Raw genomic sequence first — 26,981 nt, forward strand, 5'->3', positions numbered from 1 at the left:
GCTGGCCGAAACCATTCCCGGCTCTTCCTTTCCCATCCATCGACAACCACCCCCCCGGTCTGATTACCGTCATCTCCGGGCCATTGCCCAAGCTGCCTCCCGATTCTCAAGTCGCCCAGGATTCCAGTCTTGGGAAGCAGGTGGGCGGGGTAACGTTATGATTGAGGCTGAGATGGGCGATCTGGACGATTGAGATTATGTATGCCCAGTAAATGACATAACACCCTGCAGCTCAATATCGCTTAGTTGCCAGTCAACACCAAGCTGGGCAAAACACTACATACACACACAACGTACAATTCCCTTCTCCTCCCTCGCCTGGCCTGGTGAGTGAGTCGCCAAACTTGCCTCACCGCAGCCCTGAGCCTGCCCACTATCCGACCCGGCAGTGTTTTCCCTCCTAGGTAGTAGTGCAGATTTGTCATTTACAAGGTCAGGCGAATGAGTAGAGGTTGAGAGGAATCAAACCATTGGCGAGGCCCTGTCATTGCCTAACCACCCCGATCTAGACCCGCGTTGCGCTATATGGGTCACTCTTACTCAACCCCCACATCGTGGCCATCGCAAAAGCCGTTGCGCTGCACTTACTCGCTTCTTGCCTTTTTGTCTCACTTGGAAAGCGGTTCCCTTCCAGGCACTTGTTAGTTGCCTGCATCTTTTGAATACCTGTAGGTAGACTGGCCCGGTGACACGACATGTCTCATCTTTTCTATCCAGCCTAGACTCAATCATCTACTCGACGACGACTTTAAGGTCAACCCGTTACAATAGCAAACTTCAACCGATTCGGGCCTGCTCACAATGGAGTTGAGGCATCCTCGGTAATCTGCTCGTCGACACAAGGTTGTCGCGACACTGCTGAACATACTCACAACATGTCGGCCACTCAGTCTGGTTCGGCCAACATCCCGGATAGAGGACCTAGTGTGTTCGCTGTCACAACTGCTACTCTCGTGCTGGCTTCCGTCTTCGTCGCGGCAAGGTTATATACCCGCCTGACCATAGTGCGGCAATTCAGCTGGGATGACTGGTTCATCATACTTGCTTGGGCCTTTGCCTTCGCCGTTGGCTTCACCATCGATCTCGGTACTAAAAATGGCCTGGGAAAACACGACAGCGATATCGCCGCTGGCGATTGGAATACTCTTCGGCGCTGCGAATATGCCTTTTCTGTCTTATACGTATGCGCTTTGCCCATGGGCCCCCGAAATGGTATTGGAGATTGACTGACTGACTGTTCAACTAGAACCCTGCCCTCATGGCCACAAAAACCTCCATCTTGATCTTTTACTTGCGGCTCTCCAGGAATACGCAGCAAGTTCTTCGCCTAGCATCCTGGGCAGTGCTCATTGTCGTCAACGTTGCTGGAGTAGTATTGACATTTCTGAATATCTTTCAGTGTCGGCCCATACGCGCTGCATTTGATAGATACCCGGGTGAGGCGCAATGCATCCCGCTACTCACCGAGTTCTTGTGCTCGGCACCTGTCAATATAGTGACAGATCTTGCTATTCTGGCTCTGCCACTCCCAGTGCTTACTGGCATGAGATTGCCGTTTCGACAGAAGATCATCTTGATTGTCACCTTTACTCTCGGCATTTTTGTTACGGTGGTTGACGTCGTCCGGATATATTACCTTCAACAGGCCATTACAAGTGTGTCACCGGTCACCTCAAGCAATCCCGAGGCGACCTTTGGGGATCAGGCGGAATTTGCGTGGAATGCTTCTCTGTCGTTGATGTGGTCCTCGGTAGAAGTCAATGTCGGCATCACCTGCGCTTGTATACCGACTCTCAAACCACTCATCGTGCGCATTCTGCCAGCCATGCTCATTGACCCCGACGGCACGAGGCGCACCTCCGACACGACGGTGAAACAACCTTCGGACTCCTCAAGGCACTATAGCGACGAAGGAGTCGTGCGACCTCCAGCCATGGCACCTGAGCCAGCACTACTGTCTGATGGTATTGCACGTACAGATCAGGCCGCTGAGCATGAATCCACTGCTCTGGAATTTCTCACGACACCGGATATGTTAAATACTACCCAGCCTAGCTCACCGACGAGGCTGGGTCGATCGTCGACGATAATGACGGCTGCCACTGCCGCCACAACTGGCAGTAGCGAGAACACGGTGCTTTTTGGATTTGTCAACATGAAAAAGCCAAAGAGTATCATTCGTACTACTGTAGCCGAATCTTGGAAATACTGCACAGTGGTCACCATTCTTTTCGTCTTGTGGGGGTTCTCTTACGGACTTTTGAACACATTGAACAATGCCATCGCGACGGTGGCCAACATGAGTGAGGCGCAAGCCATCGGACTCACTAGCGTGTATTTTGGAGGAGGCTATTTCTTCGGCCCCTTGGTCGTGGGCGAATGGATTCTGCGGCACGATGAGCATCGCCGTACAAAGAAACACGACGGAACACCCTCGGTCGGCGGCTTCAAAGCAACTTTTATCATAGGGTTGTCCATATACGGCATCGGCACCATTATGTTTTGGCCTAGCGCTATTTTGACCTCTTTTACCGGTTTCATGATTTCGAGTTTTGTGGTTGGTTTTGGTCTTGCCGTCTTGGAGACCGCCGCAAACCCCTTCATTGCTCTTTGCGGGCCATTGAATTATGCGGAAATGCGTCTTTGCTTGGCCCAGGCCATACAAGCTGTCGCCACCGTCGTCAGTCAACTCTTGGCACAGAAAGTCTTCTTCATCGGTATACAAGGCCAAGAAAGTGACTCTACACTTTTATTGGACGTGCAGTGGACATACTTGGCGATAACGTTGTTGTGCGCAGCATTGGCCCTATTCTTTTACTACATACCTCTACCAGAAGTTACCGACGCTGAGATGGAGAGATCTACGAAATACCTTCCAATGGACCCGAAGAAACGAAGCATAGGAGGGTTCCAGCTTCGCACCTGGACACTCGCTCTCGCTGTGCTGGCGCAGTGGACGTATGTTGCTGGCCAGGAGAGTATGAGCATATTCTTCCGAGGCCTTCTCACACCCGATGCGCAAGTCCAAGCAGCCTCCAACTCTGGGGCATCCCGCACTGCAGCAAGACAAGAATCATCTGAAAATACATCATCCGAAGATACTGCTGCACTCGCCCTCTCGATTTCGGATTACCTTTTGGTGGCTCATACCGCATTCGCGGCATCTCGATTTCTTGTTGCCTATTTGGCATATTTATCACCCAGACACCCCAAAGTCCCGCAACCGCGTACTGTGCTTAATATTAGCACAGGCCTGAGCATACTCTTTGCAATCTTGATAGCAGCAATACGCCCGTCAAATCCCAACCTTGTGGCCATTCCAGCAATTTTATTCTTCTTCTCGGAAGGGCCAATGTGGCCATTGATCTATACTCTCGGTCTGCGCGGCCAAGGAAAACGTACCAAAAGGGCGGCGGCGTATATCACCATGGGAGCGTCTGGACCTGCGTTTTGGCCATTTGTCATGTACGCCATCAAGCAGCATGGTGCAAGCTATCAGATTGCATTCACTGTTGTTGTTGGACTCTTGGTATTTACAGCACCTTTTGCCATCTTTTTGGATTTCAAAAGGGATGCCAGGACACTGGTTGACGCGCGCGTGGATAGGGAAGAACAGCAGCGCCTCCAATCTGGACAGCAAGAGCAAATGGGCCTTGACGAGATTATTGCACGGCGGAGACATACTACGGAAGGTAATACTCAGCCAAGCATGGTGAGGAAACTGTCGGTAGCGTTCATCAATCCATTTAAGAATCGGAGGGTATCGGAACCGACCTCTGTAGAACATCGTGAAAATAAGAGAGGCAGTGGTGGCTGAGATACTCAAGCCCGCCACGTTCTCCTCCATTTCAATAAAATGCTTTTCTCTCACACACACATATGCACCACAAACTTGAAAAAAAAAAGTGACGCATAATATGGAAAGAAAAGACAGAACTAGTGAAGTAGTTTCTCATTAGTTTCCTAAGTTGCATCCCTCGTGTTCAACGACTTATCCGCGTGCCTGACTACTGCCTAGCTCATAAACTGTCACTTAAATCTTAATGCTCTCGGACCGAAGAGTTTATAATCTCATTTGACCGAGAGATTTGAGGCTTCTCTGAAAGAACATGCAGACATTCCTTGGTCAATCGTGCCTTCAATAACCAAGTCTCCCAAAGAATATACTCGTTGGGGGAAAAAAAATCAACAGATATCTAGGTCCCAAAGCCCCCGCTGGAGATGAAGGTTCGGGCCCAGGCCGGTCCGTCACCAACGGGCGAGCCGGGTAGCGATCCCTGTCCGAGCGACCTCCCCGAAACGGCTTACCAATCCGATGACGATAAGGATAGGGAGTCTACATCATTGTCATTTTTTGCCGGCTAATTTCAGTTCATGGCATTTACAAATCAAGTCATGTACACGCTCAAAATACGGTACTTTATCAAATCAATAATCATACTCAGCTGTTGTTGAGTAATGGAACATTAAAATAACAGCTGCGCATTTATGGGTAAGTCAGATAGGACTAAACAATCCCGGTTCCGGCACCGCGGCTCCGATACGGCTACCGAGATCCGCGTCTCAACGTGTACAATTCTCTAATCAGAGTCATCCCTAGCTCAGTAAATGATCCAACCATTAGGCAATTCAATTCTCCTCAGATAGTGAAACAAAAGAGGAAAAATGCCAGTGCCAGAAAATAACCACCTCGACGGCGACGATGCTGCATCGTCGCGGGCGCCTACCATGGGCGCCTACTCGGATACCACGCCGCTCCTGCGCTCCGAGACCACGTCACGGACGAGCCGGAGTAGTTCCGTCTCAGGCGCAGCTTCGCCGCCGTGTGCAGCAGCGGCAGGGCTGGATGAGCCCAACGTCAAAGTCAGCCCGCGGAGAGGCGTCTCGATTGCCCTGAGTGTTTATGTTTTGATTTTCTTGCAAGGTATGTCTTTTCTGCATGCGAGCTTTTAGTTGGCGGTGCGTTTCCGGACTTTGCTTTACTGATGAGAGAGAAAACAGCGAGTAACATGTCGGGCATGACCATGGCCCAAAGCACCATTGCCGCCGAGCTCGATGCCTATGAGCACGCCATGTGGTTCACCTCGTCGTACCTGATTGCCATGTCGTCGTTTGGCCCCCTTGCCGGGAGACTGGCGGCCATCTTCTCGCCTCGGACTATCATTCTGTTCACCTCGGCCTTTTTTGTCGCCGGGGCCATGTTGTCGGCTGCCGCCACGAGCCTGCCCGTCTTCCTCTTGGGCCGTGTCGTCACTGGTCTTGGTGGTGCTGGTATCTTTACTACGGCCATGATTCTCGTGCTCGAGCTGACGAGTAAGCGAAGAAGAGGTTTGTTCGTGGGACTTGTCAACACTGGCTTTACCACGGGCGTCAGTCTTGGTGCTGTGGTTTTCGGCGAGCTGGTTCCGGTGACTGGATGGGTGAGTCATTAATTTCCTTCCATCGGGCATTGGCGCAATAGCTATATGACGGAGCTGATCAACTTGTTACCAGAGATTTCTGTTCTGGATCCAGACCCCCCTCGCCGCTTTGGCAGGCCTGGGTGTTTATTTCAGTCTGCCTGCTTCGTTCAGGCCAGAAAAGAATGACGAGGAGGTGTCGACCTTTGCTAAACTGAAGCGAATTGACTATCTGGGTGCCTTCACACTAGTAAGTCAGGAGACTCATAACACTTGTTGCTTCATGAACAATTCACTGATGCACTTTGCAGACCGGTACTCTTGTGCTCTTCCTCTACGGTCTCTCTGGAACGATTCAAATCATTCCAATTCTTGTTTCCGCCTGCACACTGGTCGCTTTTGTACTGTTTGAGTACTATGTCGCATCCGATCCCATTATCCCGGTTGTGGTACTCCAAAACCGTGGTGCTTTGCTCTCCTGCCTTGCACAACTCGGGTTCATGGCGACACGCTGGACTGTGTAAGTACCCAAGATATATGATACTATCGTTTCTGGGGTTACACCAGAAAGGAATCAACCACCAATTTTATCCTTGCAACACGCCCACTGTTCGTGTAACACTTGATATTACTATGCATTCTAAACCTTTTGATGTATCAAGGCAAAGACTAATAATGTAAAAACTCAATAGACTATTCTACGCTCCCATCACGGCGCTGGCCGTATTTGGCTTCAGTCCTGGGGCCAGTGGAAGCATGCTCATTCCTACGAATCTCGGATTCGGAGCCGGCGGCCTCATTGTCGGCTGGCTGCATGTCAAGCGTGCTGGTAGCTTCTGGCTGCCAAGTCTGGTCTCCATGGCCTTGTTCGGCCTGTCGCTGTTCATGCTTAGCTTCGCGAGCAACCCAAGTGTCCCTACTTGGGTGTACGTGGCCATTTTGTTTGCCAACGGTCTTTGCACGGGTGCAACCCTTAACTAGTGAGTCACTCTCGCTCATTCAGAGCTCGTCTGGATAGATTGCTGACATTTGTCTGATCTAGCACGTTGGCACACTTGCTGCACTTGACACCCAGCAGCACGCATTACATTGCAACAAGCCTGCTCGCCACATTCCGGGGCTTTGCAGGAAGTTTCGGCACGGCCATTGGCGGCGGCATCTTTGTCAGGAGCCTCCGAGATGGACTGGAGCAGGGCTTCATGACAGTCGACGGCACGGACAAGCTCTCTGACGCGCGACAGCTGCTCATCAAGAGGCTCGTCGGTAGCCCTGCGCTGGTCCACGACGGCGGCTTGTCGACCGTGGACCATCATGTCGCTGTTGACGGCTACGTGGCTGGCTTGAAGGTTCTCTTTCAGGCTGCCGTCGTCCTCAGTGCCATTGTCTTGGTTCTACAAGCCGCGACTGGGTGGAATGGTCCAAAGGACCAGGATGAGGATGTGGAGGAGGTCAGACAGGCGTTGGCGCAGAGCGATCCAGAGTACGAGGCCTGAAAGCTGCCATGCGAATGGCATTCGGCCATGAATACTCTGTAGATCGCGTGTATAACATAAAGCCGCATGTTATAGAAGAGTAAACCGCCCGAGCGGCATATATAAGGAGACGCATGTAATTGAATGCTATATAGAAGACGGCCGCAACGGCTTCTAGATATCCGCAACGAGGGATTTGGTTCTTTAACAATTGTATAAGAAATGACATCGGGAAGCAGATCGCAATTGAAAAACCAGAAATTGAAGTAAAAGTCAAGTAGGGGAAACCTCCCACGAGATGAAAACCCCATTTCAACTATTCTATGCTCACTGCCTAGGAAAGATCAATTGGGGATGTTTTATCAGCCTTCTAAACCGTCTCTCATTGACCAAATCGTGTGTAGCAGTGTTGGAGCGATTCTTGAACCCAACAAAAGAGGGCCTAACTATTGAATCCCCTCGAGGAGTTCTTCAAGACTTCCAGAAGTGACAACAGTCACCTTTTCACAAAGCTCGGGAGGACAATTCTCTTCATATGCCTGTCATTAGACTATCAGCAAACACGCAGATGGAGAAAAAGGTGAAAAGCTACCCACGTAAAGTGTTCCTGGCTTGTCGGTGCAATCTTCAATAAGAGGTACGTGCCTAACCACGGATTGCGCCAGTGAAGTGGGACTCCAATTGAACACGGTTGGCGTCAATGGCGCCTCTTCACGGAACTCGATCAAGTTTGCTGATTCCCGATTAACATGTTGTCCAAAATTCTCAATGGTGAGATCATTCATACCTTCAAATCTATCGACGAGCTCAAGCATGGTGGAGTTTCGGATACCCCAGCCAACACCAGTCACGTCCCAGACACGGCCTTTCATACGATCTCCCAGGTTCGATACTGGTTGATCCGGTCCTTGAAAGAGTACTGATGCCAGCTCAGTTAGCCTTTTGACATCAATTATTGGTGGTCTGACAAGTGTCATACCGTAAACATTAAAACCAGCCTTGACCAAGTTCGCCGTATCATTTCGTAGAGCAATGTCAGTCTGCACAGGATCAAAACCCCGGGAGATGACCAAAGGGTGGTAAGCCGTGAGTCCACTGCCCAGGGAGATTAGTTGGTTGCACAAGTAGGAATTTTCTTCGAGGACACTCACGTGTAGAAAACGTTGACTTCGCCGCATGTCTTATTGGCCGGAAACGTGATTTGAGGCAATGTCATCTGGGGTTCAAACGGGTCCATAGCAATCGCTTGGCTAATCCCAATCAGGACAAGAACTAGAGTCCGGCCCAGAGTATACATATTGGACACAAATCAATATTGGAAAAAATGGAGAGTTTTGATAGTGTTTAGCACAGCAAAGTTGCACACGGTGAATGTAGAGTATCGATGAATAATCTTAATTTCTACAAGAATAGACACGAATATCAAGGACATTTTATAACCATTTTCTTGAATTCGTAACTTTGAGTTGATAACATCGCCAGCACAGGGCATCAAATCGATCGACGCTTGCTCGGTCCCGAGAGCCTTGGCAGCGCAATGAACACAATGCCGAGATGGAGTCAAGACCAGGGGCACGCGATTGGGCAAAGTCCATGGATACCAATTTGAAGTTCCTTGGCCCGAATGGTCATGAAAGCAATCATGGCGTTACTAATCACTCGTTATTGCATCCATAGATGATGTATGGAATGGTCAACTTTCGACTGCCGAGAGTTCGCCCCCAACGGAGTATAGGTATAACCGACAATTGCTAAAAGTTCCTGGACAAATACGGAAGTTTACAATGTGCCATTCGGCAGTCGCGTGTAGTCTCCCGCCGATGACTTGTTCAATTGGTAAGCAGCTCCGTTCGCCTTGCACGGAAGACGGATTAACGGAGAACAGCAACGACCAATTCCGGGGGCCGGCATTCCATATCGATTGTCTTATTCCAGAAGTTGCATTGTTAGTAATTATAGAAATTGCTGCTAATTCGAACCAAGCTCCCCTACGAGCCTCCTGTCAAGGTCTTGCTGCGCTGCGCAAGAGGAACGCCGTGGGCTTTCAAGGGCGGAGAATCTAATATGGCATTGGACTGCGCTCTAATATACAACCTGAGGATGCAGTGAGGCTCATAATGGTATCATGTAAATCTTCAAGCGGGAGGGCACCTGTGTTCGAAATTATGCCAGATGAATGGCAAAGAATGTAATTGTTTGGTTCTTGAATCGATACAGCCAAAAATAAATGACTTTTTGAGTGCTTATGAACATAGTAAATTGTTTATATCAAATCTTTCGCCGTGATTTACTTAGAATCTGCCCAGAAGTGCCAGTTGTTATTCAAAAGCACAAATTTGTGGCTTAGTTTGCGTAGGGATTGTCTGCTCTGATTCCGTACTAGAGGTTGCGCGCATGCATACAAGATCTCTATTCTCGCTATCACAAAGGTCCTCAAGTGGGACATATGTATGACCTAACAATATTCAAGTCTTTTCTACCCTGGATAGGTATATATTCTTATAGACCATACACAGCCTTCACGGATGGCCGAGCCATGAGTCTCTCATGCCAAGCGATAAAGTTTGGACATTTCTTGGCCAGGTCATATTTATCCCATAGTGCTTCGCGGAAGAATGGTGCACTCAGTAGAACATGGTTCCAAGGAACGAAAGACAGATCGGCATATGTCCTATCAGCGACCGTTAGAATCCAAGGCTCGTCCTTCCTTTTTTTTTTTTTTTTTTTTTGATTTAAGGATTAATGAAGCGGGGGGGTCGGAGCTTACAGTCTGTTGGCAGCCAGATACTCTTTTCCCTCAAGCATCTTGTCAAGCACCTCGACGACGCGAACTGATTGTTCAATATATCGCCGCTTCGCCATGGGAACATCCTCGGGGCACTTTTGGAACCAGACAGCTTGGCCATAGTATGGACCCTGTCATACGTGTAAGCAGTACTGATCAACTGAATTGACTTGAGAGCATTTGCATCAAGGTAACTGACCTGGCCAGACATTTGAAAGTGAAGAAATTGTCTCAGGTGCCATTTCGTGGCAAAGTCGTCGACGAAGAGTTTTTGCTCCTTGTCGTAGGTCTCGACCAGGTATTCGACTATGGCCCCCGACTCCCAGAGGGTGAGTTCCTTGTTTGGGTCAATCATGGCTGGCAGGCGACCATTTGGGTTGATGGCCGTGAACCAATCTTCCTTTGGGTTATCTACGACTATCTGCAATTCAAGCAACTCTTGTCAGTCTTATCAAATACCATCCATTTACTTCCGTTGCTGAGTTACCTTGGTATACGGCAGACCAAGCTCCTCCAGTATGATGGTGACTTTCCAGGGATTCGGTCCACCGGCTACATTACAAGAACGTCAGCTTGATTTTCTGATTATACATGAATCATGTAGCAAACTCACTGTGAACATAGACCGTGATGGGGTTTATTGTGGACATTGCGATTTGACGTAAGAGAACACAAGAATCAGAACTTGCTTGGAGCTTGATGATACCTACAATCGAGTAAATCACTGCCAATAGAGCCTTTAGTTAGATGATATAAATAGCTTTTATGAAGTTCATTTACATGGCTAGCCAATCCGAGGCTGACGAAGCATTCCCTCGTTGACCCGACTGCCGGGCTGGGCATTCCTTCGGTTCCGAGTTTTGTGGGACCTTTTGGACTCATTTCTAAGACTCGCGTCTATCGGCAATTCAGCTTATGCAATAAATGGCCGAGCCTTACTTCCAAACGCTCGTGATACCTTTGAAGCTGATTAATGGATTTTTGTCGTGTTTCGGGCGAGAATAGTTGGGGTTTGTCAGATATAGTGAATGTCGAGTATTTGAGGATCTCTTCAACCGGAATGTAGAAACAGACTCCTGGCGCTACCAGTTGCTTGGTGGGTCCGGATCATATAGTCACGAAAGCGATGTGAATGGCACCTGACGATGCTTTTTAATGTTCTCTCCTTCGACACTGGCAGTCTGATTGAGTTTCGTCTTGCAGATGAGCTGCGCTTGAGAATTGATCTAGATATCGACATTTGCGACCATGGGATGGCTCTCTTCGGCTTCCACCGCCTCTCTCGAGGCACATTGGGATGACATGGAGCTTTCAAGGACATATTCTTGTGATTGCATCGACAAGATGAACCAATACCAATGGCAATACCGCGCCTAACCTCCAACGAGAATCTTTATAGTGGTTGTACTTTTGAGACCGTAGAATATCTCTATGAGAAAGGCTAGGCGACCGAAATGAGTACTTAGGTGCGCACGAGAAAAGTGACAAGAATTGGCCAATGATTGTAGTAAAAGGTGTCTACACTCTTGATGCGTGCACGCTGTGATTTGCGACACACATCTGCCAGAAATTATTATAATCGGTGATGGACCTGGCCATGGCTTTGAGACTTTTTTGCTCGTTTGTACAAATTTGAAAAGACTGCATGCGAGCCGTGGCAATCACACTCGTCCGGAAGTTCTAGCATGCAACCTGCACCAGGCATTCTGTCGCTTGGCGGGCGTGTACACAAGATGAAAATACTGCAAAAGACCAGATTTATAGCCGCTAGAAGATGAATCGATAAAAGTGATGTGGATAATCAGATTTGCAATTGCACTCGAAGCCAAGAAACGCTCAACCCGGTGGAGTCACAATCAGTATAAGTCTCTATAAGCCGGCTATGTCCAAAAGCAGTTAATCCAGCCGCTTCAGCTGGATCAGCTACTCCTCAACAAGCCCGCTTGGCATAGTGGTATTGCGTCGCACTTGTAACCTTCACTGGTATATGCGACATGCGAAAGTCGGCGGTTCAATTCCGCCAGTGGGCATGTCTTTTTTGTTTTGGATTAACGGTGCATTCTTTTTGCTATATTGGTTCTTACTTTTGTCGGGCCTTTTCCAAATCCTCATTGTGCTATACCATTTATCTCCAAGGTTAGCAGCTGCTTGGGGTTGTTTAGTGTTTGGTTAGATCAAGTTATATATCACTTATAATACTGACTTTGGGGAGTATTATGCTCGCCTTTTCTGTATGATATCTGCTAGCCAATAATCTTTATTTGCATAGAATAACATACTTGTACACACAAAGTTCTAGGCGACTAGCTCTTAGAGTCCTGATGCCCAGGCCTTTCCCTTCTCCGCGACCAGCCATTCGTCAAAGATAGCATCCAAATCTTCCTCGCGTAGGCCGAGAACATCATTGTCATTCTCGGTCGTCACAAGCCGGCCCCCATCATCTTGGAACAAATGGCTCTGCAAGAGCGGCCCAAAAGCGGCGCCAAAATCACCCCGTTCGAGTGCCTCTCGCCCTACCCTTTTCAGATCCGCCGTGGCAACGCGCTCAACTGTCCACGTCTGCCCCGTGGTTTTTTCGGCTCTTTGAAGCAGCTTATTCTGGCTGGTGTAGCCCGAGGCAATGGTGACGTATCGGTTCTTGGTCTCCTCGGGATGGCGCAGCACGGCAGCGACGGCTTTGGCGATGAAGGGCACGGTCGAGACGTGCAGGGGCGCATTGCCCGAATCGAAAATGGTCGCCGTCTTGGTCGTTTTGTTGAATGCGTATGTGCCCATGTCCAAGCTCTGATGTAGGCGATGACGAGTGGTTAGTCTGTTGATTCCCAAGCATGTCCATGATTGAACACTGAGACCAACGAAGGAAGGAGGAGGAAAAAGAAAAAAAGCAAAACTTACCCAGTCAAAGAAACTTCCAGCAACGACACTAGTCCAGGAAAAGTCTTCATTCTCAGAACTCTTTTGAACAAGATAATCATTCACCCGCGTCTTGGTGCCAAGCGCCGCCGTAACGCCATCATTGCCGACAAGTGTCCGCGTATTGGCGCCAAATTCCGAGGGAAGGAATCTCTTCACGCCAGCGGCCACGGCAGCGTCCACCAGGGCAATCTGGCTGGGCACCACCGTGGTCGCGACGGCAGACACGACGGCATCCTGGCCCCGGAGCGCGGCCGTCAGGGCCGTGACCGAGCTGTAGTCGTCGATCTTTTCGACTCGGACCCCCGCCGGAAAGGTGGCTGTCGAGGAGGCGCGCGTTAGGGCCGTCACGGTGAAGCCCTGGGCGAGGAGTTCTTGTACGGCTGCGGCGCCTACATTTCCAGATGCCTAGTCACGATTATCCTTGAGCTTTAATTTTCAAGATGCGCAATAGCAAGATTTGTAGAATTGCCTTACTCCCACAATCGCAATGTTCTGAAATGTGCTGGACATTTTGGAAGTGAATAATGTATGCAGCAATTGTATCGAAAATGTCTCTTCATTTGCTATCTTGTGAAATCAAGACCATACAATCAACTATTTATAAATGGTGGTGTGTCTTGTATGAATTCCGAAATCCGTGGCACTCGTTTCTCCTTACCGCCGACGGAGCTGGGCTGGCGGTGCAATTGCTAAGCCCGCTTGCGTGTTACTTAAGCATGTCGCTTATGTTTACCGTGCGAAAGTGAGTAATCATTGCGAAAATAAAAGAAACGCAAGGAAAATGTATAGGTAACCATGCATACAAAATGGCATCATTCTTGAGACTTCTGGCGAGTCCTCCCAAATATCGGGGACATCTTCCTAGTGGACGGCATCTATTGTGCATTGGAGCTTTATTGCTACCGGCCATTTTGGGAGAAAAGCAGGTTGTGAACCTGAGTTGCTTGCTACTGAACAAAGGTGACGAGGTAATGGTGCTTGGAGCATGTCCCCACAATTGATACTAAATAAAGGTACTGCACAATGCACTGTGCCTTATACTATGTATGCAATGTCCCCTTTGCGTGGGTTAAAATTGCAGTGAAAATATCCTGCAGACTTAAATCTAGAGCCAAGAGGAGGAATATTTTCTTATCTCTACAAATTTTGCGATAACAAGAGATATGGATCTCTTCATTATTCAAGACCATGGTTACACGGTGAAAATCAAGCGGCTAGAGATTGATCATTATTGGCATTGATTATTCATGAAATTTCAATTAGTATTTGTTGTTTCTCCCCATTTACATAACGTCCGGTGTTTCTCAGCTCAGCTCATCTCAATCGTCGCGTTGCCACCACCAGCCTTTGCCTTGGCAGTATCGTACAGAGCTTGAATATCAGCCTTCCACTGATCAGAGTACGGACGTTCGATTCTTCGGTCATATGACAATACTAGCCGTGAATTTTAGTCAAACTCTCATGACAATTTGGGATTGATACTCACGTCCATTGACCTCTCCTTCGACATCAGTGGTCTGGGTCCAGACGGCTCCGCTGCAGGCATAGTATTCGGTTTGTTGGCGGAGTTCGTCGAGCAGGAGATGCGCTCGGTAGTTGTAGGCGTCCAAGTCGGCATCGAGCTCATAGGTTTCATTAATGTGATTAATGGCAAACTCGACGTTCCACAAGCTGAATAGTTTTATGGTCAGTCATCGTAATCATGAATTGTTTGGGACATGCTTACTGCTCAATAGACAGGTTCTGTCCAATGCCACCAAACTCTCCCTGGAGGGCAATTCTCGATGGGTCATAGGGCGACGAGCGAATACTGTAAAATGGTGTTCCGCATTGAGGGTTGGCGTAGTGGTGGTTATCCTGTTACTTGTTAGTTCATTACAACCTTGTCACATTGTGGTCCATGTAGTCATACCGAGAAGTCGCCAACGCCATGGTCCCACCAACCGGTGGTGGCATCAATCAATCTTGTAGGGTCCAGTTCCTTTGCCCTGGCTGTCAATCTAGCTTCAGGGAGAGACCCGTCATTGATTTGACCCCAACCCTCATTATAAATGACCTGGCTCGCATTAGCGTTGACGGTAAGTTGAACCAATGATGTGTCTAGCTCACCCATGTGTAAATGCTGGGATAGGATTTGTGCTGGTTGATGAGGATATCAAATTGTCGTTCAAATTCAGCTTGCTGCGCAGCATTTGGGAAAACATTGTCAGAGTCCTTGGGATAGAGGCACGGCATGTCCTGAATCAACAAGATGCCCAACTCATCGCATGCGCGGTAGAATAGAGCTGGCTCTACTTTGATCTATAGTCCTCACATTAGACCCAAGTCTATTATTACGGGAAATGGGAATCAAAACTCACATGTTTCCGAAGCATGTTCATTCCAAGGCTCTTGAGGTAGTGCAAGTCATAGACCATGGCTTCCCTATTGGGAGGCGTATAAATGCCGTCGGGCCAGAATCCCTGATCGAGTGTGCCAAAATGGAAAAAGAACTCGCCGTTCAGCAACGGCCGGAGGATGCCGTTGACTTCACCTTTGGAGATGGTTCGGAATCCCGTATAGCTCGAGACCTCATCATCGCCTACCGTAATGGTCAGGTTGTACAGAGTGGGCGAGTCGGGGGACCAGAGATCTGGAGAGTCGACCGTGAAGCTGAGGGCTTGGTTCGCTGCGCCCTCGTATGAACCAACCTCATTACCATCTGCATCAATGACGGATATGCTGGCGCTTGTCCCGCCTTCGGGATAAGTACCCGCAGTCGTCACATTCACAGTAATGTCGACTGCGACAAAGTGTCAACACATGGGGTCAAGAACCGGAGAATGACAATCTGGGGCAGACTTACCTTGACCGTCCATTCCAGCAGCAATGTCCAGACCGCTGATATAAGTGTTTGGTACATTTTCCATCCAGACCGTCTGCCAGATACCAGTGCAGGAACGGTAAAAAATGTGGCCTGGATTGCGAGTTTGCTTGCCTACGGGGATATTCCAGGTTGCCGGATCAATATCCGTAGGGTCAAAAACAAACACTGCACTGTAGATGTGATTCAACATTAGCACGAATGATTATAAAATTGGTGTACATGTTCACTTAGAATGGGCAGTCTTACAGTTTGTTCGTGCCATTTCGCTTGAGGAAGTCGGTCACATCATAGGTGAAATGCCAATATCCGCCCGTGTGCGTACCGACGTTTTGGCCGTTGACAAAAACCGTGGCCTCATAGTCGACGGCTTCAAAGTTGAGCAGGACGCGGCCATTGTTCCACCACTCGTGCGGAACGTCCAAGTCTCGGGTCCACCAGGAGTAGGTCACATTAAGAGCCTGGACTCCAGAGAGGGCGCTCTCGAGACAAGAGGGCACAAGCACATCCTGGGTGAGCGTCTCGTTGACGGGCGCAATCTTGCCCTCGCCGTCGGACGCGGGCCGGTACTTCCAGATGCCATTGAGGCTCTGCCACGAGTCTCGCTGCAGCAGCGGCCGCGGATGCTCGGGCCAGGGGTTCTCGCCGACGGTGTAGGTCCAATCCGTGTCCAGTGGCGGCGTCTGCACCTCGTAGCCAAAGGTGGGAACAGCCAGCAAGGCCGTTGCAAAGCCTGCCACGAAGGGAGCCCGCATGATGGAGAATGCTATTTGTTCAGAGTTCACTCTGAGAAAGGCACTACTAATGTGGCTGCAGGTGTGTAGAGCTTATATAAAGAGAAAGACCGGATAAGAGGGGATGAGAGTGATACAAGACTCTATTACTCCCCAGAAAGAATCAATGGAAGAAGGGAATGATGGGAAACTCTCGGGTCACGGTAGGTTACATGAGACTTGAAATGATTGCAGTGGACAAGATATAGATATATATACCTACCAGAGGTAGACTCTCATACGCACAAGTCATGGATGACCACATGACGATGGGTAGCCAGGAGCTTACCGAACCCGGGGTCATGGTTGCTGTCATGGTGGTAGTAGATTTTATTAGTTCCTGGAACGTTATTTCCATAAGCTTGGCGCCCTTGCAAGTAGCTTCTTGTGCTAATGTATGTAGGTAAGTTATCCCAAGCCGAGCCCGGTTACGGGGAGCATCCTTCGCGCGTAGATGAGCATATCTGGGCTCGCTTGGCAGAGAAGAACGATATATGCACGGCGTGATTGGCGATGACAGGAGTGTGGAACAGAACAGTCGTCTTTTTTTTGAGTCATTGGGAAACACGTAGGAAAACATGAGGAGGAGAGGGGGTCAGACCCTGTGCCTCGTGCTTGCTTGCCTGCTTCTGCTTGCTTCTTTGTACAGCAGCAAGAGCTGGAGTAATGTACAGTCAGTAAGTAGGTAGGTTGACAGTATACAAATGTGTGGCCAAATAGGTATATACGGGTAGTGTATGTAGCTCTGGTATGCAGTCGGAAACAACTCACGAGCACCCTGGCAGCTGCATCAACTTGTACACGTCCGGGTTGTGCGGAGAACCCTTCTCTGAGTGGACGGTGACGGTGACCATGCCGGCATGACTGGGAGCGGGAGTGAAAAGTACCGATATGGGGAGGCTGCTTGGCTGACACGTACCGTTGAGAACCTGGACAGTGGACGGACACTGCATGCCGGAACGGCCTCACGAGCTACTGGAAACGCGGCAAAGGGATTTTTTTATTTTTTTTATTTTTTTGCTTGATGCTCAAGCGGGAGGGACATCGCGTGGGCTTTCTGCAGGTTTCCAAAGACGGATACTTACATGCTTTGTTGACAATGGACCAAAACAAAAATAAAACGCTGCCGAACCTGTGGTACACGGGAAGAACAGAGCAACATGTCCACATTCGGAAGTACGTATAGAAGCCCATTGAGCTGGAGGCATTCGGAACCAGGCGAGGCAATCTATGTATCCGAAACTGAGGCTCTTGCCATGAACCAAGATGGGATTGCTCCCCGCAGCCCACGCTTCGGAGAAGTCGGTCAGTTTGCCAGTGAGATAGATTCAGTAGGTACATGGAACGAACAAACTCCAATCTTGGCACTGCTTGGCAGCCCGAGACATCCATGGAGGTCCAACTGGGGAGCACATTTGGGGGAGCGATGATTCTCCATGGAAACAGGAGCGCAAAAGTATTTCAAGATTCCCATTGCAACTCTGCTCGGGTGCATTGGCAGCAGGTGACATGGTATCCATGTGTGGGCGTGACCAGTTGTACCAAGGCCCCAAGAAGTATTCTGCGTCTCGTTCGATGCAGGTATGGGTGGTGTTGGCGCGGCTGCTGCATTGAATATCGGTATCATGTCTCTTTTTTTTTCATTTTCCATTTTCCTCGGCAGCAATTAGTTTCCTAGTCCATCAGAGGTTGTAGCATGTGAGCGATAATGATGATGTATATTATTGGGACAGATCCCAAAATGGCGAACAAGTAAAAATTTATTCTTGAGGGCTTGAGGTTTATCACAAATTGGGCAGATTAGTTTTAGAAAAAGCTGCAGCGCCTGAGCATATTCTTGCTGGTTGGCTGGCAGCCAGACAGATGCAGATTTATCTAGTACCTAGTTACTGCAGGCTAGATTATCATGCAAGTCTGTCGATCAAATATCATAGCATCGATATGAGCCTGGTCCCAGGACTTCAGGAAAGGGTCAAAGCAAACAATCGACCAGGAAGAAAACAATAGAGTGGCTGGTATGATGTAGACCAGAGCCATCACTTGGGAAGCAAATTGCAAGTACAAGGCTTAGTGACCAAGTCAAGTTATTTGGCTCTTGGGAAAACGGAAAAGAAGAACCTTTGTGAGAGAGATATGGGGCCATTCGCTCCCAGATTCCACCTTGGCACTGATGAAGACTTCCGACTGAATGGCTGCAGCCTTTGCCCGACTAGCTGCTAGGTATTGCAGCGTTCTCATGCAGTAGCTCGTCATCGTGGGACCTCTTGGAATAGAGTCTTGAGATGGTGGACATCAAATCATCCCACTTGGAGTGCGGGGAAATCTGCGGGGTTGTAATTGTCGTCTCTCTGTCTCTCAAGTCCCGGACGCCAGGGAAGGGGATTCGACCACTAGTAGTCTAGGTTAGTATAATCATCATGATGGACTAACAAACATCACCACCACCACCTCCGCCCTTACCCCCTCAAGCAAACGGGCTAGCCATCTGCGTTGGTAATTGGAGCAAGCATTTACAGCCTCTCTATTGGATTACCGATCGTACATTAGTTTTACAGCTAAGAGGAGAAGAGAGATTCAAAATCAAAAGTCAACCGAGCCACCAAAAAAACAGCCCGATGTGACCAACTGTGGAGGGTGCTGTAACGTGGCGTAGGTCGGCGCCACTGCCGTTGCACTTGGGGAAGGCATGTCTACTATGCACTGCTTATGTACGTCTGCTGCAAGTAAGCACACATCATCACCATTTTACATCTGGGATGGATCGAAAAAGTCCACATCTTTATTGCTAGTACACTATATCCACGCAAGCCGGCGCAAAGTAATGGTCGGAAGCAATGCCAAGTCGATTGGGGCCGGGCGATCATAACTCACAAATCACACCAAAATCCCCCCTTCCCCTTCCCCTGCTCGCAGCATGCTTTGCGTGCTTTGCAGGCCCCCCCAATACCCACGAATAACAGAAAGAGAAGAATCGGCGAGTCACAAGATTCTCCCCCGTTGCTTGGGGCACAACATCTAGAATAAACATGTGCTGGTACGACTCTGGGGGCTCAGGGCTTGGCCTCGGAAACGCTCGTACGCACGTAGTTGAGTGATGGAGGTCGAGACATCTTGTTACATGTTGGCAATGCGGCCAAGTTCTTGTCCCATCTCCCGCTTGAATTTCTCATCACTTGACCAGATATAATAGGTCCGACTTGTAGACCACGATAAACGCCTTCGAGTCTACGTAGCTCCCTTCATCCAAGAGTATACAACAGACTTTTGGAAACAGAAGAAGAAAAGTGCAAACGTACTCATTCTCGTAATTGTCAACATCAAGCTTGTGGCTAGAGTCGGTGTTACGCTGCGCCTGTGCGTATTGAAGTCGCGCAGGGCGGTGAGACTTGTCATACATTCCGCACATGAATCATGCAAAGTGCTCTTTCGATCACTTTTGGCCGGCTTCTGCAGAATCGTATTTTGCTTGTCCAGGGCCGACTTCAAGACGTGATTGAGTGGATGGCGTACGAAGCTCGGAAAGCGAAGCCGAGCCATTCATAAAAGGAGGTAGGTATTCAATCTAACCTAGGTACCCAGATATAAAACTCACTATTGATCTGTCCATCGAACCTACTATGTAAATGTACTTCCTTTCCTTTCTACCTAGGCAGGTACATATATGTAAGCAACCGATAAAACAGGATGCAGTCGGCCGTCTCCCACGTTGAGGTTTAATTTTGACATTTATTTATTTATTTTAATTCATGCAATACATTCCGCGTAAAAGTAAAACATTCTAGAATCGCCCTTTTGCCAGCATCTTGTCAGATGCAGACTCGGCGCTCTCATAAAAAGTGCGCCTTTCCAAAGCAAAACCCTAGATCTGCGCATTGGCATGTCATGACCCGTCTCTTTCAAGGTCGTCTACTTCTAGCACTATTGCCGATTGCTGATTATGACATCAGACCCATTGCCAAAATACTCAATTGCCACGATGGCCGCCTGTACTCATCAGCGTAATCTTCTGCTTCTGCTTCTTCTTCTTCTTTCCGCCTGCAGCCCCAGGCGTACTTGGACCTGAGCCATCCCCATCAAGACGGAAGGCTTCCATCTGTAGAGCAACCTCTGCGGCGCCAAAGAACTCATCCTCATTGAGCCATCCATCATTTCCAGATTTCTCAGGGACTGCGCCAAGATCAGGCGAAGCAGCGACGACCCGCGTACCCCAAACTGTCTTTGAGGTAGAAGGGCTCGTAGACATCTCAGCAAGCTGTTCAAAGCCTGGTCTGGGATTGGGTGGCGTCGTCGAGGCTAGGGGTTGGAAATCTTCTGAGCTCAATGCTGGCGTCGGGTCGTAAGGCTCGACGTGGTTCGTCTCGAAATGGTGCCTAGCACTGCGACCGATGGATGCGGCCTCGAGCCGTTCTGATTGCACGCGCTCTCGTTCCTCTTGTGCCGCCTTGTCCCGATGTGACTTTCTTCGCTTCTCTAACTCGGTGGCGAATGTACCGAGAATTTCTGCTGGTACTATTTCGGTCCAGTCGCATTCCAGGAAATTCACCACACATCCTTGTGGAAGATGTGCTAGGTACTTGGTCCGTTTCCTGAGCATATCATCAACAACGTGTCCCGTTGAGATGTGCTCCACGCGCGGCAAGAGTGTAGACGGAAAGTTTGAATAGTCCCCAAACTTGGTCTTTAGGATCCGGATATCGAGTGGCGACAGGTAGAGATGCGGAGGCGCACTGTAGAAATGGAATGGATGGCTTGCCGGCCGTTTACTCTTTGCCTTGCCTGAGCCGTTCGTTACAGCAGTATCACTACTGTCGCTGGGCTTGGGCTCCTTCAGTCGATCTTTCGCCGTGGTGATTGCCCTAATGGCTCGTATAGTCCAATCCCCGTCTTCGGCGCCGAATTGAATCTCGTCCTCGCTTGACTGCTTTCGCAGATCCTCTATTTCTCTATCAAACTCGGCGACCATGTAATCGGGCGTACCCTTCATGATTCGTGCATAGTCTAGGACATTGGCTGCAAAATGCCACGGCACCGCCTCGCCCTCATTGACGGGATCGGTGCCACCTTCATTTGGCAAAGCTAGTGTCGAAGATGACTCTCGTACCATCAAACGTAATACGACATCGTGACCCGGTGCTGGTAGTGGGCTCTCTTGACCGGCGTAGAAACGGACCGGTCGCGTTTCCGGAATCTTGAACGAGTCTTCGCAGATGGGGCATTTCTTGTATCTGGTCTCCTTCCTCGAACTTGCCTCGTCATCGTTGGTAGAGTTCATGAAGCGTATCATGCATGGAAGGCAGAAAATATGTCCACACCGAGCCATGCGGGGTGCAACTGGGTCGGAAAGGCATATTGGACAGGACGTCGATTGCGACTCGGTTGAGGCAATGATCTGCTGGACATTGTTCCAGTCCAGAGGCTTATCCGCGTCGCTCGCCTGGGCAGCATATTCGCCTTGGGGATCGACGACGAAGCGATAGTTGGCATGCACAAACTTTGCCTTGTCTACCGGGTGGTAGCCGGAGCCCGGTCCCCACGTAGGTTGTCGTCGAGAAGATCGTCCGTAGCCGTGCCCGTGCCCATGTCCGTACCCATGATCATGAGAATGACGCAGGGGGGCAGAGTAGTTTAGAAGATGTGTAATCGAGGTTTGACCTTTTCGGCTCGTAGTGTTTCTCATAGCCCTCTAAAAGGCAGAGTCAGTACGATGACCAGGTTACGAGCTTGGAATGATAGTGGCACATGGGGTCAACCTACAAATTCAGCCATGGCATCATCCTCATCCAACCGACTCTCTCTTGGGGGCTTTTTCTTATCCTTGTGTTGTTTTCTAGAAGCCTGGCCCTTCCTCGGTGCTGAGTAGGCGAGAGCTGGACTCGCCACAGCGGCGCGACGAGAGTTTGAATCGAAACTTGGCGAGGGAACAGAGAAGGATTGAGTTGGATTGAAACTGGATGCCGATGCTGATAGGGACTTGCCTCCCTGGTTTGATGGAATGGGGTTCATGATGGTCGAGCCGCCTGGACTCGAGCAATGACGCGACACGTTCTCGAGATACCGGAGGGCCGGAGGACCCTGGGCTAGGTAGGTGATGTACGGGCGGTGGGGACGACGACGACAACGAGCACCGAGCGACCGCCGATGCAAGAGAAATGGGGGTTCCGACAAGATTGGGTGCCGAGGGAACAAGACGTAACGACACGGCTGGCACGCTTGACAACCTCAAGATGCGATGCGACGATTACAGATAAGATAAAGACGATTGAGATAGATGAAGGGGTCCAGAGTGGACGAACCCCGGGGGAGCTGGTGGAGGGGAAGTGAGTGATGGACTCGAGACGTACGGCGAAGGAGTCACCAAAATCGTTTGGCGGGGCAAAAAGCTGATGGGCCGTTTAGAGTCGTTGGTGACCAGGGGAAAGCTCGGAAGGGACCTTGGGGGCGGCACTGGACCTGGACCTGGACCTGGACCTGCAATATGAAGCCCCAAATCAGCTGACTTTGATTATGGATTCCCTCATGATGAGATTTGGATGCAATTTATTTATTTACTAAATACAGTATTCGTACATTGATTATTATTTTTGTAGAACCGGTCAACTGGTTATTCTGCGGTTCGTCATGATAATTATCTCTTTGGCTGTTAATGACCTTTCGGTACCTGGGACAGTCAAGAGCTTCGCTAGTCAGTCAGTGACCAGAACATTTTTAGACATTTACGGGACATGTGCCGGTATTTCTTTAAGAAAACAAAATCTTTTATTTGTGATCATATTCCTATTTGAATTAAAGAGTCTCTCTTACTTATGACATGAGGCGGATCTAATTGATTTCACAGACAACCTAAGGTAACAATACATGGCAACGATTCATCAACGTGTGGTTATAATTGGTCCAGGTTATTAGTGCCGCTCCCGCCTGAGTTCGATATGTAAATTTCGACGGTTCCCTTTTGCCACCCAAGAATCTCCCTCAAGTCAACCACGTTTTTCGTTACTAAGCAATACTGGGCACAACTCCATCTGCTCCACATATATATCGTCATTACTAGCTGGAGTATGATCGGCGTCGTAGTTGCAACTCGTAAAATCATGTATCCGTCCGGGAAAAGCCCCTACGATCATAATCAATATCTAAGCAGCAATCCCACTCCAGATCTCGTTGCTCAAGGTCTCGTTGGGAATAATCCACTTGTTCAGCCCCGGCAGCGCCTGAATGATGAGATCCGACACCATGCGCCCAAACACGACCTGGCCCCAGGCGTTGAGGTGCGTGTTGTCGTCGGGGCTGAGGTTGTAGGTGTGCGCCGCGTCCTCCCCAATGGTGTCGACGTAGTTGAGGCTGGCGCCGTTGAGATCAATAATCGGAGAGCTCGTGACATTGGCTGCGTAGATGGCGGCCAGGCGTTGGTCATGGAGGCTGTCTGTGGCATTGTGCTCCGAGGTGAACACGCGCCGGGATAGACTCGAGACGAGGAGCTTTGTCATGAGTTATTAGCTGCGTCAGTCAGAGCGCAAAGGTATTCGTCATGTACGAACCGGAGTTCCACCCAGAGACTTGACTTCCTCGGCGAACCTGATGAGGTTGGCCTGGTATTCCTCAAAGGTCACACCACTGGTCGACTTCTGGTCATTGTGGCCAAACTGTCGAGAACGTCAGCGCACGGCGTATACATTGCCGCAAAGACTTTGGAGCAAGCTCACGCTAATGGTCACATAGGTATCAAACTTCTTGGCATATTCCTCAACATGCGTTGTAATGTTGGTCCAGTTGCCTGCGTTTTCATACGAGACCGTCGTGGCACCACTTTGCCCAATGTTCACGCCCCAGGCAGGGGCGCGCAGCGTTGCCAAGAGGCCATCACCCCAGCCTCCACCGACGGCCGTGGTAGAATCTCCAGCAAGGAAGAATGCCGGAGGTTTGGTATTATTTTTGTAAGACGGAAAGGCTGATGCCACGAGCGGTAGCACTGATACGAAGAGTGACGTAGATAAATACAGCATTTTGAGAATTGGTAACGTATCAGAAATGTTATTTTGATGCAGTATTATACTATTTTACGCACAAAAGCAGTTTCGCCTGGCGGCAGTTCCTCAATACTATATATTTTTCATTGCAAGACTCGCGGAATGTATTTTGTAAACTTTACAAAGTTTTTCCGTCCACTTGCCACTGGAATTGGCCTCGTCCTAACCAGCGCCGAAGTGCTCCTTTTAGCCGAGTCCCATGCGGATTGCACCATCACCAGTCTGATAATTGCGAGCAAGATTCCCCGCAAGCCTTGGCATGTTGCATTACACCAGCAGCGAAATGTGTCATCTTTGAGAATGAAAGATTTTTGCTTCAATCGTTCTACTCATACAAACCATAGTCCTAGCCAAATACTTCCATCATAAAGTAGTACTCAATCTTTGTCCCGTCCGCCCGGCCCCGAGCTGACAGCATGCGGCAGCGATCTGCCAGAATCTCTCCAATGACCGGAGTTCCGCAGAAAAAGACACCCACTTTCAACCTGTCCTCAAGACCTACTCCCGCCTTCTCCCTGTCCGTATACTTGAACTTTTTCATGTCCTCATAGTGGCTCTCCAAAATCTGCACAAAGTCCGGCCGGCCATAGTGTGTTGGGTTCATGAGCCCGGTCAGCGGCGACTCTGGGTGTTCCTTGGTTCGGTGCATCTCCAGTAGCCATCTAAACACGTGGGTCGCAATGTTTTTGCGCTTCTGCGTCACGTGGGTCGTCATGTTGATGTGCAAGTGGCAGTCGGGGTCATGTTGCCGGTGCCAGACCTGCGCGCGCGACACGGCGTTGAGGAGGTCCGAGAACCACAGCAGCTGGTTGCGATCCCGCACCATCCAGTGAAAGTCGACGCGCCGATAGGAGCCGTACGGTTCCGTCTTTTTCTGTGAGTGATGATAGTTCATGGCTCCCGTCTCCCCGACGGCAGTGGTGCTCTTTGAAATCGGTGATGATGTTGTGGAGAGACCCGGCCCTCGTGGCTGTGCAGCCGAGAGGCGCCGTTCTCCCGGCCCAGTGGATAGTTGTCTTTGTGTCTCTGGGCCACCATGTAGCCGATTATCTTCTGTCTGAAGATCCATGAGGATTCCCGAAAAGGGCGTAACACCTATACCAGACCCAACAATGATGGAATGATTAAAATCGTGAAAGCGCTGCGCAGGTGCACCAAAAGGTCCGTTGATGCCGACGAGTATGTGACTGTCTCCAGACTCACCCGCCAGACCCTTTAACTTCTTTGTCCAATTTCCGTCGACTTTTATATGAAGCCACATTTCTCTTCCAATACACGCAGATACTGTAAAGGGATGCCATTGGAAGAAGCTGATGCTGGGGATCTGCAGGAATACATATTGGCCACTTCGGTACTTCCACAGCCTCTCACTGGGAATCGTAGTCTTGATCTCGAGTGTTTGGTCATCAAGAACGGTAAGCGTAGCAGGAATCCGATGGAAACCCATTGCCACACGGATAACACGTTCAACCACGACCAGCAGAGCCGGGAAGGCAAGAAAGTATCCCAGCATTGGCCACTGGAGGAGCGCCAACGTACCGTGAGCGCAGAGCAGTGCAATAATGGGGTACATGAGAAGATGGCCAAGCTGAAAAATCTCATAGTTCCATCTTCGTACTTTTGGAATGCTCAAGATGGATAATACATAAAACAGGCCAAGAGTAGTGATTCCAGACCAACCGGGCAGCGAAGCGACATAGTCTCGGTACGGTCTCGGGACCATGCCCGGACCGAGGATGTTGGCAACGTCGGATTCGTTGTCGGTTCTGCTGCCCCAAATGAAGGAGCCGCCCAAATGACCAATGGCATGAAGAGTAGCTAGGCATAGAGCGACGATGGAGATGCGAATGTGGAACTTCTGAGATAGATCAAAGTTGATGATGCGAGAGATCCGTGGAGAACGTCTCATGAACGTGGAAAAGTATCTTTTGTGACGCTTCCGTGTTAGTTGAAGAACAGTATGAATGTCGGCTAGGATATACTCACCTGGACATACTCAAAAGCAGAAAGAACATTGTTGGGTACAGTGCACCGGCACACGTCTTGGCGAGCACGACGCCCCATCCGAATGCTGCACGATATTTTGTCTCGGTTACGTACTTGACGAGTTGCCAGATTCCGAAGGCTAGCTGCGTTGAGACTACCAGAGCGACGAACAAGACATCCGGTCCTCTCACAGCCCAGTAAGCGCGTATTCGACGCCAGATGCTCATTGATTTGAGCAGGTCATCATCACGCTTCTCATCTTCCGAGTCTTGTTTCAAAGAAGGAATCTTCCATTCACGCACTATTTCTCGAGGAAAGAAAACCATTTTTATCAGCTTTTTTATTCATGAGACTGCATTATGTGAATACGCTCCAATATTGCTTACCTCGCGATGCAAATTCACCTCGTGAAATGCGATCTTCGTCGGATCCCATCAAACTCCGGAGAAACTGATGTCTTGCTTCGTCATCTTTGTCGTTATGGTGCAAGTGATGTGGCTGTGGATTGGGTGCAATCTCGTCGTGGACAAGGTCCAATCTGTGCTCTACCTCGTGATAATCAATATATCCATCTCTATTCTTATCGAGCTCTCCAGCAAAGGATGCAATCTCTTCATCATCCAGATACCGAATCTCTTTGGTATCGCCCATGTTGATTTTTTCCTTCTTGTCTTCTTCTGCAGAATGACAAGCAGAGGGAGTGTAGAGGTGACTCCATCTTGGAAAATCACACCTAGAGGTTTATTTATATACATGGACTCAG

At 49.4% G+C, this 26,981-nt stretch overlaps 9 protein-coding genes across 9 annotated transcripts; 2 read left to right on the plus strand and 7 right to left on the minus strand.

Annotated features, from left to right (window-relative positions):
* Positions 1-875: 875 nt before the first annotated feature.
* PFICI_13141 (uncharacterized protein) lies at positions 876-3,817 on the plus strand (the record flags this gene model as incomplete). The annotated part of the gene is made up of 2 exons (XM_007841722.1): positions 876-1,181; positions 1,247-3,817. The coding sequence occupies 2 exons, from the start codon at positions 876-878 to the stop codon at positions 3,815-3,817; spliced, it is 2,877 nt and encodes a 958-aa protein (XP_007839913.1).
* Positions 3,818-4,665: 848 nt separating this feature from the next.
* PFICI_13142 (uncharacterized protein) lies at positions 4,666-6,892 on the plus strand (the record flags this gene model as incomplete). Its single annotated transcript, XM_007841723.1, has 6 exons — positions 4,666-4,924; positions 5,002-5,420; positions 5,494-5,649; positions 5,711-5,919; positions 6,092-6,379; positions 6,442-6,892. 6 exons carry the CDS (start codon positions 4,666-4,668, stop codon positions 6,890-6,892), a joined length of 1,782 nt encoding a protein of 593 aa, XP_007839914.1.
* Positions 6,893-7,317: 425 nt separating this feature from the next.
* Positions 7,318-8,168, minus strand: PFICI_13143 (uncharacterized protein; the record flags this gene model as incomplete). Its single annotated transcript, XM_007841724.1, has 4 exons — positions 7,318-7,410; positions 7,468-7,790; positions 7,851-7,966; positions 8,023-8,168. 4 exons carry the CDS (start codon positions 8,166-8,168, stop codon positions 7,318-7,320), a joined length of 678 nt encoding a protein of 225 aa, XP_007839915.1.
* A 1,202-nt stretch (positions 8,169-9,370) lies between these two features.
* Positions 9,371-10,306, minus strand: PFICI_13144 (uncharacterized protein; the record flags this gene model as incomplete). Its single annotated transcript, XM_007841725.1, has 5 exons — positions 9,371-9,542; positions 9,639-9,787; positions 9,856-10,077; positions 10,144-10,208; positions 10,270-10,306. The coding sequence occupies 5 exons, from the start codon at positions 10,304-10,306 to the stop codon at positions 9,371-9,373; spliced, it is 645 nt and encodes a 214-aa protein (XP_007839916.1).
* A 1,660-nt stretch (positions 10,307-11,966) lies between these two features.
* Positions 11,967-13,082, minus strand: PFICI_13145 (uncharacterized protein; the record flags this gene model as incomplete). The annotated part of the gene is made up of 3 exons (XM_007841726.1): positions 11,967-12,440; positions 12,552-12,977; positions 13,047-13,082. 3 exons carry the CDS (start codon positions 13,080-13,082, stop codon positions 11,967-11,969), a joined length of 936 nt encoding a protein of 311 aa, XP_007839917.1.
* Positions 13,083-13,881: 799 nt separating this feature from the next.
* On the minus strand, positions 13,882-16,190 carry PFICI_13146 (uncharacterized protein; the record flags this gene model as incomplete). Its single annotated transcript, XM_007841727.1, has 8 exons — positions 13,882-14,006; positions 14,059-14,243; positions 14,299-14,429; positions 14,485-14,628; positions 14,682-14,873; positions 14,933-15,354; positions 15,418-15,608; positions 15,685-16,190. 8 exons carry the CDS (start codon positions 16,188-16,190, stop codon positions 13,882-13,884), a joined length of 1,896 nt encoding a protein of 631 aa, XP_007839918.1.
* A 3,982-nt stretch (positions 16,191-20,172) lies between these two features.
* On the minus strand, positions 20,173-22,211 carry PFICI_13147 (uncharacterized protein; the record flags this gene model as incomplete). The annotated part of the gene is made up of 2 exons (XM_007841728.1): positions 20,173-21,891; positions 21,963-22,211. 2 exons carry the CDS (start codon positions 22,209-22,211, stop codon positions 20,173-20,175), a joined length of 1,968 nt encoding a protein of 655 aa, XP_007839919.1.
* A 1,127-nt stretch (positions 22,212-23,338) lies between these two features.
* PFICI_13148 (uncharacterized protein) lies at positions 23,339-24,208 on the minus strand (the record flags this gene model as incomplete). The annotated part of the gene is made up of 3 exons (XM_007841729.1): positions 23,339-23,683; positions 23,744-23,848; positions 23,909-24,208. The coding sequence occupies 3 exons, from the start codon at positions 24,206-24,208 to the stop codon at positions 23,339-23,341; spliced, it is 750 nt and encodes a 249-aa protein (XP_007839920.1).
* A 370-nt stretch (positions 24,209-24,578) lies between these two features.
* PFICI_13149 (uncharacterized protein) lies at positions 24,579-26,869 on the minus strand (the record flags this gene model as incomplete). The annotated part of the gene is made up of 3 exons (XM_007841730.1): positions 24,579-26,157; positions 26,219-26,519; positions 26,605-26,869. The coding sequence occupies 3 exons, from the start codon at positions 26,867-26,869 to the stop codon at positions 24,579-24,581; spliced, it is 2,145 nt and encodes a 714-aa protein (XP_007839921.1).
* Between the last annotated feature and the right edge of the window lie 112 nt (positions 26,870-26,981).

This window comes from Pestalotiopsis fici, assembly GCF_000516985.1.
Source record: "Pestalotiopsis fici W106-1 unplaced genomic scaffold PFICI_Scf_11, whole genome shotgun sequence".
Taxonomy (NCBI): Eukaryota; Fungi; Ascomycota; class Sordariomycetes; order Amphisphaeriales; family Sporocadaceae; genus Pestalotiopsis; species Pestalotiopsis fici.